This window comes from Nestor notabilis, unplaced genomic scaffold (genome assembly GCF_000696875.1).
Source record: "Nestor notabilis isolate BGI_N333 unplaced genomic scaffold, ASM69687v1 scaffold26850, whole genome shotgun sequence".
Taxonomy (NCBI): domain Eukaryota; kingdom Metazoa; phylum Chordata; class Aves; order Psittaciformes; family Psittacidae; genus Nestor; species Nestor notabilis.
Genome location: NW_009912876.1, coordinates 7084 through 18373, shown reverse-complemented (window position 1 = coordinate 18373; position 11290 = coordinate 7084). Strand labels below are relative to the sequence as shown.

The 11290-nt window shown below is 51.3% G+C and overlaps 1 protein-coding gene across 1 annotated transcript; it reads left to right on the top strand.

The window, feature by feature from the left end:
- Positions 1-351: 351 nt before the first annotated feature.
- On the top strand, positions 352-10130 carry SSH1 (slingshot protein phosphatase 1; the record flags this gene model as incomplete). The annotated part of the gene is made up of 10 exons (XM_010021739.1): positions 352-420; positions 823-888; positions 2171-2365; positions 2605-2698; positions 3795-3923; positions 4986-5032; positions 5882-6028; positions 6652-6852; positions 7746-8400; positions 8865-10130. Coding segments are annotated over 10 exons (2869 nt in total), but the record flags the coding sequence as incomplete, so codon positions are not given.
- Between the last annotated feature and the right edge of the window lie 1160 nt (positions 10131-11290).

Genomic DNA, 11290 nt, shown 5'->3' with positions numbered 1-11290 from the left:
TGGGGAACTGCCTGGCACTGGGCTCGTGATGCTGAGAGCAGGAAAGGTGATGGGGCTCACGCTGCAGAGCTTTCTGCCAGGCTCTGGAGTAGAAGAGCTGGAAACCGATCCCTGCTTCTGCGATGTTTCTCCAGCCCTGTGGAGCAATCAGCAGGTTAATAGCAGAGTAGAGCCTTAGCCTTCAGCTGCTGGTCTCCTTGTGCTGTGCATTTGATGGCCTAAGGCATTACTAGGAATTACTAGAGCAAGACCTGAGGATTTTAAAAATTAAAGAGTATTAATAATTAAAGGTATTGGCGTGACCTCATTGTGGCCTATATTTAACATGCTGTGTAACAATCTCTCTTCCAGTAAGAGCTGCACCATAGGAATGGTTCTTCGGCTGTGGAGCGACACTAAAATCCATCTTGATGGTGATGGGTAAGAAACCACATTAAAAGGATAAATGTGAATATCCTTCCCTACTTGGGGGCTGCTCAAGGAGAGATTCTCTGTCACCTTGGAAATGAAGTTCCAATTCTGGATTCATGGCTGCAGTCCTCTTATTCAGACAGTGAGGTTTTTGTCTTGCTGCCCTCAAACTGCTGGGTGGAACCCGTGATACCCAGTGAATACTCCCTGAAGTCCCACTCAAGGGGTGGAACTCCCATTCCTGTGAAGGGTCTCCGTTGCCATTCTTATTTGGGAGGATGTTGGAAAATCAGTGACAGAAATTCTCATCCCTGATCCTTCTTGACTGTGCCCCTTGCAGTAGCTGTTTGTAGAGTGCAGCTTGTGAGGAGCAGTTTCTGACACTTGGGTTTTGCCTCCTCTCTCTGTTAGTGGCTTCAGCGTGAGCACTGCAGGGAGGATGCACATCTTCAAGCCAGTCTCGGTGCAAGCCATGTGGTATGTGTGTTTTAATTGGCTTTGTTGAGAAAGAAACTCATTTCTGTGAGTAAATTAAAACCAAACTGCATTTTAGCACTCTCTGTAATTGGTATTTAGTGAGCTGCAGCAGAGATGCTGCAGCAGAGATGCTGCTTCCCTGTGGCAGCAGGTACCAGTGCTTTAAAGGACTGAGAATGCTGATCCAAAACCAGGATCTTCTGTTTGTTCAGAGCAGTTGTGGGCCCTTCAGTGTGAGGGAAGTGGCACTAATGAGATGAATAAATATGAAAGACCACCTTGAAGCCATCAGGCTGCAAACCCAGTCTTTCCCCTCTCTGCATATGTTTGACTGGCTGAAGGAGGAGCCTCAGGACCCGTTGCCAATCCGATGGCATTCCCTGTGTTCTGCCTCGTTGCTGGGGTTCCTGCCGCACGGAAACTTTCCGCCCCGGGTGCCTGTTCACCTTTCAGCTCCTGTCACCCCTCCCTTGTGCAGGGATTCCAAAACACTGAAGCAGAGGTGGCTGAATCAGCAGCAGCTCTGCCAGCAAATTCCTCCTTGAAGAGGCTGCTCCCCATCCCCGCGCAGAACAGATGCATCTCTCTTGGTCTGGACAGTCGGCTGGTTCCTCTTGGAGCCTCCAGAGATCCCTGGCTTTGCTGCATCTGATAGGGAAAAGATACAGATGTAGAGAAGGGTGTCGTGCTAGGGATGATTGGGTACAGAAACAACTGAAACTCTTGTTGCTGTCACTTTTGAACTCGGCCCCTCCTGTTGGCAGCCTCAGATGTGGTTAATGTGTTCAGTACAATGACATCTTTGGAGTAAGAACCTTAAAGAAAGAAAAATGTGAGGAGGGAAGGAAGGAAAAAGTAATGTTAGAATTTGCAAAAACAAATGACCCAATCTGGGCCTTGTCCCTGGAGCATGTCAGGGGCCAAGAATGCTGGTAAATACGCATCTGACTCCTTGCTGAAGGTGCTTTGAAAATTGTCCATGTTCTTTATTTTCCTTTGGTCTGGTTGCACAAGTTAACTAATGATTAGATCCCAGAGCGACTTGTGCCTTGGGCTTGCCTGTTAATCAGGACAAGCTTTTGGCCTCTGCCTTGGACTGGCTGTTGAGGAGGGCTCCAAGGGGCAGTTTGTGCCCTCTTTGAACTCTGATACAAAAACTCTGTGGCTCTCACAAAGCAATAAACTGCTGAAAACGTTGGTTTTCGCTGTGATGGTCACTCAGATCCTGCTCTGTCTGTCCCTGCTGCTTGCATCTGAGCATGTTTGTTCTCCAAACTTGCAGGTCTGCTTTACAGATCCTCCACAAAGCCTGCGAGGTGGCAAGAAGGTACAACTACTTCCCAGGCGGGGTGGCCTTGGTGTGGGCCACGTACTACGAAAGCTGCATCAGCTCCGACCAGAGCTGCATCAATGAGTGGAATGCGATGCAGGACCTGGAATCCACCCGCCCCGACTCTCCAGCACTGTTTGTTGACAAGTTAGTTCTGAATTTTGTTAGAAGTTGGCTTGGCTCATGAGAGGAATCTCCCCTTTTCTCTCTTCTTCCTCCAGTGGCTCATTTCCTTTCTTTTCTCCAAGTCTTCAAATGTTTTTCTTCCATTATTCTCATAAAAATCCCTTGGAATCCAAGTCTTTCCCACCACTCCTGCACTGTACGAGTTGCAGCCTGTGTTTATTGCCAGCTTGGAGACAACATCCTCTCCTTTTCCTTTCCAGGCCAACTGAAAGGGAACGAACAGAGCGGCTCATTAAAGCCAAACTCCGGAGCATCATGATGAGCAAAGACCTGGAAAATGTCACTTCCAAGGAGGTAAATATAATTCCTGCTATCTCATTCTTCCTGCTAGACTGCTTTTCCAGGGAGTGCTGCACTGCTGAAGAGACACCATATGACGAGGTGTTACTGGCTTTTTGAGTGTGTACTTGAAAGGCTCTGCTCTTTGGCTTTGCTATACCTCTCTTTCCCAGCAGGAAAATCGGGGTAATGCCACATCCATGTCATTTTCACAACCTTAGTAACAAGTGTGTGACTTCCAAATCACGGTGCCTGGTTCTTCGCCAGCCAGGTGGCGCTGGAGGTGATGCCTGCATGGCAGTTGGGTTGTAGCACGGGTGGGTATGCCCGAGCAGTGACTTTGTAGACACTTACTCCTCGGTGCATCCCTCGAGTGACACGAGCAAAGGCAGGACTCTCAAAAGCTGCAGCTGGTGGGTTGAGGCCTCACAGCTGTGTTGGATGAGTGATCTTCACTTGCTCATGGACAGTGCAGAGCAGAGTATGAGCCTTCCTTTGTCCACTTGGCTTCATTTTAAGGTTTTATCTTCTTTGTTGCTGAATGAGTGTCAGAGGGGCTTGCAGACAGCATTTTGCTAGTGGGTTTATGGATGGAAAATCACAAGTCAAGGCTTAAGCTAGTTTGGGTCCATCCCACAGGCTGGTGTAAATATGTCCAGCCGCAGTGCAGACAGATTGAAAGCAAATAGAAATAGTTCTTGTGGGTTTGGGGTTTTGTTTTTCAAGGGAGGCAATTAACATGCAGGGTTTTCCTTCCTAAGCTTAGCACTGAAGGCTTCAGCTACTCTCTTGTGTAACAGCAGTGCTACAAGTTGTAGGCGTAAGCTGCGAACTCCTCAGTCTGTGTACATGTTCCTAACGCTTGGTGCAGTCAAGATGCTTTGATTTTCCTGCAGGAATTTTCCATGGTGGGGTCAGACAAAGTTGTGCTGCTTTGCTTTGCCCCTTCCTGAAGCTGAGGGGCAGGGAGAAGGCCGTATGTCCATGCCCTGGTGTTTTGAAGTGGGAAATCTCTCTCTTCACCAGTGCTGCTGCCATTATTTACTCCTTGCAGATGTTTCCATTGAACAGGCGTGATTCTAGGTGGCATCCTTTGTTTTCTGCTCTGCAGATACGAAATGAGCTGGAGAAACACATGAACTGCAACTTGAAGGAATTCAAGGAATTCATAGACAATGAAATGCTGCTTATCCTGGGTCAGATGGACAAACCATCTCTCATTTTTGATCATTTATATCTGGTAAGCTGCTGGGTTTGGAGCTCTGGGATAGCAGGAGGCTCAGTGGGAGTGAGCTAAGAAGTGGTTGGGTTTAGAGGAAGCTGGATTTGGTGTCGAGGCTGACTTGTGCTGCATGAGCCCTTTATTTTCTAGCTATGTTGTTGATTCTGGGCCTTGATAGAACGGTTTTCTGGCAAGTTGATCCTGTCTCAGGTCACAGCACAGCTCAAATTCTCTCTGTGCACGTTCATTTTCTATTTCTAGCAATGGAGATTTTCCTTTTACAGCAAACAAAAGGCCTGGCTGGGGCTGCAGCCGTTTGCCCTTGGGCTCTGGTTAGGGTCACTGCATCTTGACTAAGCATCTGAGGTTCTGTAGCATGGCCAGAGCTATGTAAAGACCAAGGCTGAAGGTGATGGCCCAGCTTGTGCAGAAGCAAAGAACGGCCTGTGTTTCATCTAATCTTTTGCCACTAGATGGTACTCCAAGCAAAAGCAGGCACTGCCATCTGGAACAAAGACTTGCTGGAGATGGACACACTTGTGCCCGTTGTGCTTGGGTCTTTCTTATTATTACTGTTCTGGAGAGAGGCAGAGGAAATGCTCAGGTTTGAGAGAAGAACCCGCCTTTGAAACCCTTCTTAGCTTTCTGGTTTGCAGCTACTGGGGGGATCCGTAGCTGCAAACCACCCCTGTAGCTTTCAGGATTTGCCTCACTTCTCATGTGCCTGTGATCCCAGTCATGCCACACATAGTCACTTACTTCTCCTTCAGGATCTCTGTGTTTAAAAATCCAGAGTGGGCAGGGGCAGTGATTTGGGGTGTGCTCAGTCACACAACACTGGCCTAGAACTAACTCCTCAGGGGAGTTGTAATGCTCTTATCCCCTCCTTCAGGAAGTCCCTGCCTGTCAGGCAGGACCCCTCTGTGCTGAGCAGCAGCACTGCCTGCCCTGTGCCGTATTCCAGAGGCTGTTGCCAGTATTTGAGCTAAGGGAGATGGTCCAGGCTGGGGGATTGCAGAACCTTAGGGAAAAGGGATGCTCGTGTGCTCCTCTGACATGTGTGTTTTGTGGCTGTTGCAGGGCTCTGAGTGGAATGCCTCCAACCTCGAGGAGCTGCAGGGCTCAGGGTGAGTACTGACCTTCCAGGCACCAGCCTTAGACTCTGAAACCTCCACTTGTTTGCTTTCAACTTACATTCAGGTCTCTTGAGATGACATACGATGTTTGTAGACAGTAGGGATGAGTTTGGGCCTGTTCTCAACATGGGTAACTTACCATCACCTCATTTGTGGGGGAATTTTTCCTACCTCATTTCTACCAATAACATGGAATGAAAATAGCAAAACTTCTTGTGAGTGAAGTACATCAGGATCTCTGAAAACCCCTCCAACGTGTAGCAGCTGAGTGTGAAATGCTCACCCATGATGTTGTGTGGGGTGTGAATTCCTGCAGGCTGCAGAGCAGCAAATAATACAGCACTAAGCTTAGGGGAAAAAAACTCTATCTGAATGGAGCAGAGCTTCCTGCGGGTGAGCAATCTGCACCTCACCTGCCCGGGCAGGCACTGCAGGGCTCTGTCACCACGCTCTCATCACCACACCACCACTTGGCTTCATTTGCTTTCATGCTTTTTGGCTGAAGGAGAATTTTGCATATAGATATTTGTTGCTTGCCCAAGGCACACACTAACCATGAGGTGAGAACCTGAAAAACATTGCTTAACAGCACAGAGAAGCTGTGGCTGCCCCATCCCTGGCAGTGTTCAAGGCCAGGTTGGACACAGGGGCTTGGAGCAACCTGCTCTAGTGGAAGGTGTCCCTGCCCGTGGCAGGGGGTTGGAGCTGGAGGAGCTTTAAGCTCCCTTCCAACCCAAACCAGGCTGGGATTCTGTGATGCTTCATGGACTTCATAATGTGCATCAGTTCCTCTTTCACAGCCGTGGCATTTCAAGTCTGTTTTCTCTGTGTTCTCCACAGCATTGACTACATCTTGAACGTGACCAGGGAAATTGATAACTTCTTCCCTGGTTTGTTTGCATATCACAACATCCGAGTGTACGACGAGGAGACAACAGACCTCCTGGCTCACTGGAACGAGGCCTATCACTTCATAAACAAGGCCAAGTAAGTGGGCTGGGGGCTGGGGCTTGTGTGAGGGCACATCCGAGCTGTGCCCTGTGTGCTTCATCCAGCATGGAGCTGAGCCGTTCCTGAATCCAGGGAGGATGCATCCATGGAACTTCCCCGTGGCTTGTCTCTTCCTGTGCTGGCATTACCCTGCTCTTAGCCAATGACGATATTATTATTGCTACTATTATTATTGCTATTATTGTTATCAGAAGGGAACAAGGGTATTTCCTCTTCCCAAGCTCTGGAAATGCTCCAACACATCATGTTGGACTAGCCCCCGCTGTCTCTGCAGACAAGAGATGGTGACAGAGCCCATCAAACCCTGCTGGGCTTTTACACTCAGGTTGTTCCTGCTTATCCCTGTATCCAAAGATTTGGCAGGCAGGAGGCTCCATGGTGATCTCTGAAAGGGCAGCATGACTGAGGCTGCTCTTCCCTAACTCCCAACTTTTCTGCAGAGAGATTGTTCTCAAGGCTTATTTACCCCAACAATGCTTCCGACCTGCTGAGCTGTGGTGCTGGGGTGCTCAGGAGGCCACGGTGCTGTCCCTCTGCTGTATAACAGCACATACCATAACCAAGAGGTGAGACGTGTTTCCCTGTTCGCCCTCCTGCAGGAAGAACCACTCCAAGTGCCTGGTGCACTGCAAGATGGGGGTGAGCCGCTCGGCGTCCACCGTCATCGCGTACGCGATGAAGGAGTTCGGCTGGTCGCTGGAGAAGGCCTATAACTACGTGAAGCAGAAGCGCAGCATCGCGAGGCCAAACGCGGGCTTCATGAGGCAGCTGCTGGAGTATGAAGGCATTTTAGATGCGAGGTGAGGCGGCAGGAGGGACAGAAAGGTGACTTGCAGGAAGCAGAGGGGCTAATTTTAGACGACCTCATGGTTTCTTCTATCACAAAACACGATCTGTTGTTCAGGTTGTTGTGTCAATGCGTTGCACACACGTGTTGTGCTCAGACACCAGCAGAGCATGTTGTGGTGCTGTGGTCTAAAGGGTCCTCTTCAGAAGGGTAGATACAGAAGCCTGGGCTGATGGTGTTTTCCTCAATGTTTTCTGTGCCAGGCCTCCCTGGGTGGAAATTAACCATCTTCCAGGGAGATCTGCTCTGGTTTAGTGCAGTGCGAGTTCCTCTGCGTGTGGGAAGTGTGTTCGTGTTCCTCAGCAGCCAGTACTGTTCAGCAAAACATTGTTCTTGGTTGATGAGGCAGAACTGAGCTCGGGCAGTATGGGAAGCAAATCATTTGCAGGTCTGGGTGACCGTGCCAGTCACAAGTCTTTGTCATCGCAAGCACTCTGGTACCTGGTAAGGGTTTCTGCATGCTGCACTTGGCCTCCGCTCTGCTGGGGGAAGAGGAGGAAGATTTGTCACTTTAGTTCAGTGGGAACTGTGCCATGAGACGTGCAGAGATGTTGGTTCAGAGGGGTTTGCTCTGCTGGGGGTCTCTGTGCCCCTCTGCCCTGAAGAGCTCTTCCCATTGTGGGTGCAGCGCAGGACTAAGAGTCTGCTGGGCTAAAGATACGTGGGAGTGGGCAGACAAGAGGGACAAAACCCTGATGCTGAAGATGGCTTTGCCCAAGTGGGACAGTAGGGCTGGTCCCAGTGGTCAGCATTTCCGTTCTGGGTTGTGGACAGGGAGGGATATTCCTGGAGCTGAGCACCCTCCAGTTTGACGATGGTCACTGGTGTCTTTGTCCTTTTCCCCAGCAAGCAGCGCCACAACAAGCTGTGGAAGCAGCAGGCAGAGAGCAACCTGCCCCCCAACACGGACGGCACCACGGGCTCGAGTGACTTCCTCCTCGAGAGCCTGGACATCGACCTGGAGAACCGCCTGGCTGACCTGGACATGCCTTCGCAGTCGGCGTACCTGGACAACCGCGCCGGCACCGACGGGTCCGTGGGCTTTAAATACTGCTTCCGCCGCCTCTCGGACAACTGCTGCTTCCGCCGCCTCTCGGACACGCTGCTGGAGAACAAGATTCCCGGTGACAGGGAGGGCTTTTTCCCTGTGGAGCTGGAGCGGGATGTGCTTGCGGAGCGCACTGCCTCGCTGGTGGGACAGCATCCGTCTGCACCATCCGAGGGGAGGACGCTGGAGACAGCAAAAGCCCTGGAGACCGCAGAGCCGCTGGCAGAGCTGAGCAGCTTCTGTGAGAAGGAGGCAAAGAAGAAGCTGGATTTCAGCCCGCGGAAGGGGAGGATAGTGCTGGGCCCCGGGGACCACAGGGAGGACGCTGTCAGGGAGGAAAATCCAGTGGAGAAGTGGAAGCGGCGTTTGTCCGTGCACAAGGAGGAGAGCAGGCTTAATAGGGAGAACTTGAATAACAACAACAGCAAAAGGAGTTGCCCAGAGGATTTTGAGGTGCGTATGGAGGTGACATGTAGGTGATTAGCATGGCTGACTCTGCTGCAAGTGAAACTGCTCTTCTCATCCTCATAGCACAGTTTCATTTGACTTGGATAAAGCCTTTCATTCCATGATGAGCCGCTTCCTTTTCGAAGTGCTTCTGAACATGGCTTTGCTTGCCCAAGCTATGGAGTTAAATGCCAGAGAGAGAGCGCACACATGCGAGCGCCCTATAAACCGCTTGGGGCAACTTGCATGACCGTCACTTGCACGGGTAGGTATCTGTCCTCCCACTGGAGATACTGTCTGCTGAGAAAGTAAGTGGTCTTTGTTCCTGCTGCAGGGCCTTACGAGAAGTGGAAATGGGCTTTGTTTCCAGCCTGCTTGGCTGTAATTAGATCTCGTGCTCTGTGCCTCTCTGCTGGTGGCTGATGTCCGGTTCTCTGCGCCTTTAGCTGTACCTGTTTTCTCTTTTGCAGCACGATGCTGTGTTTGGGATCCTCAGTAAGGTGAAGCCTTCCTACCAGTCCTGCGCCGACTGCATGTACTCCTCAGCTGGTTTGTCCCCGGACTCCTTTGGGGAGCAGTGTGAGAAGCTGAACCCCGGCACCGCGCGTCGCAGCGCTGCCACCATCTGCACGCAGCCAGCCTTCCTCTCCCACGTCAACTCCAACTTGGCAGAGCACCTGCCCAGCAAGGCACGCTTGGAGGAGGCAATCAGAACTAAACCCAGCGAGGCTCCGCTTCCTCCCTCGGCAGGAGCTGGTGCTCTGGAGGCTGGTGCTTGCAAATCGCTCGATCAGCACTGCGGTGTTTTGGAGAAGGGAAAAGATGCACCAAAAAGCCCGGTCAAAGCTCTGCTGCCCAGGAGAAACTCACACTGTGACAAGAGCCTCCTTAATGTGGAAGTGGTAAAAGAGGAGTCTCTAGCCAGAAAAGACAGCAAACCTACCAAGGATCTGAAGTACTTGTTCAGCAAAGACTTGGAAAAGCCAAGTGCAAACAGTTACTTGATGCAGCATCAGGAGTCTCTTATCCAGCTGCAGAAGGCAGGCCTGGTTAGGAAGCACACGAAAGAGCTGGAGCGGCTGAAGAGCCTGCCCTCGGAGGCCTCATCCCTGCTCAGAGAGAGCCCTTTGAGCAGGGTGGACTCTGGCATCATGGAGGAGAGCGAGGATTTGATTTCACATCCCACCCTCGTGCCTCTCCTGGGACCAGCACCGCTGATAGCCGGAGATGCGGAGAAGTCGGAGGTGAAGCGCGTCCTGGAGGGGATCTCCCAGAAAACCTCCACGCCTGTGGCGTGCCGGCTGGAGCACACGAGCAGCTTCACCAAGGACTTCCTGAAGACCATCTGCTACACCCCGTCCTCCTCCCGCAGCTCCAACCTGACGCGCAGCTCCAGCAGCGACAGCATCCACAGCGTGCGGGGCAAGCCCGGCCTCGTGAAGCAGCGGACTCAGGAAATAGAGACCCGGCTGCGGCTGGCGGGCTTGACCGTGTCTTCCCCTCTGAAAAGGTCCAACTCTCTCGCCAAGCTGGGGTGTCTGAACTTGTCCTCTGAGGACTTGTCCAGCGACATGGAGGTGTCAACCATCACGGACTCCAAAGAGGCCGTTTCCAGCGAGTCTTCCATGCTCTGTGAGCCACAATCCACGCTGAGGGGTGCAGACATCGCCTCCAAGCTGGCGGCGAAGCCAGCGCTTGGAAACTTGAAGAACACGCTTTGGATGGGCAAAAGTTGATGCCTTCCCCGGGGGGTGCAGGGGATTTTGAGGGGTTTTTGGCATTTATTCGTTGCACCGATGCAGTTTATCATCTGACTTGCAGTAGTTCATCTGATGCCACCTCTTCGTGTCCCCCCCTTGCACTCTGAGTGGGGAGAAAAAAGTCCATAATGGGTCATGGTGAATGGCACAAGGGAAAATAAAATGTATTGCATGGCTTAGAAGAGGACCTTGTGTGTGAATCGCCCCTTGTCCTGCAGGATGCTCTTTCTAGTACTGTTTGCCAAGTATAATAACGTGGGTTTGTGTGTGTATATAGATAGATACTGGTGCTGTTTATCTATCTATATATATAAAATGCTGAAATACTCTTGTTTCAAAGACTCAAAAGAATTAGTCAGGACTTTTTACAGAACAAACACAAGTCTCCAGATAAAACAGGGCACTTGTGGAAAAATCCTTAAAATGGTGACACGAACACTACCTCTGATCTTGCTGACTTTGAGTCTTGGGTTGTTGTTTGTCTTTTTTAAAGGCTTTTCCCACAGTACTTCTGTTGTTTGAAGGTATTTCCTTGATGGGAACTGTAAAGGCCCAGAGGAGACAGAGGCTTTCCTGGCTCTGAAGTGAAGGAGCATCGAGCTGTGTTCGTGTTGACTCTGTGACCCGATGGCGTTTGTCTTCACTGGGTGACCGGGTGGATTGTCACCGCCTTGTGTTGGTGCTGGAGGGACCCCCACGCCGCGTCCCTGTCACGGGCTCCCGGGGAGGGCTGTTGTGTTCTTTGGGTGTTGTTGCTGTCGTGGTTTGTAGTGTCACAGTGCTAATGATGAGCTTGGCCAGTAAGTGACCGTGGACCCTAGTGAAGCTTTGTGTGATGCTGTGTCAGTGTCGTGGAACCTTCATCGGGCTGTTGGACACGCTGAGGAGGGGCTGCTCTCTTGGTGTCCCACGTGTTTGCAGTAGGTGATCGTGTCTCTCCTGATGGTCGCTGTTGGTTTTGGTAGAACGGTTCCTGTGTCCTGGGTTTGGGAAGCCCGGGGGTTATTTATGCCGGGTGGCAGGAGCCTGGGTGTACGTGTCCCAGCCTCCTGCCAGGGGTGGCAGAACCATTAATCCTGCTCTGAGGAGGAGCCGTGCCTCCCCGGGTGAGCAGGCAAAGAGAAATAGAGGCTCAC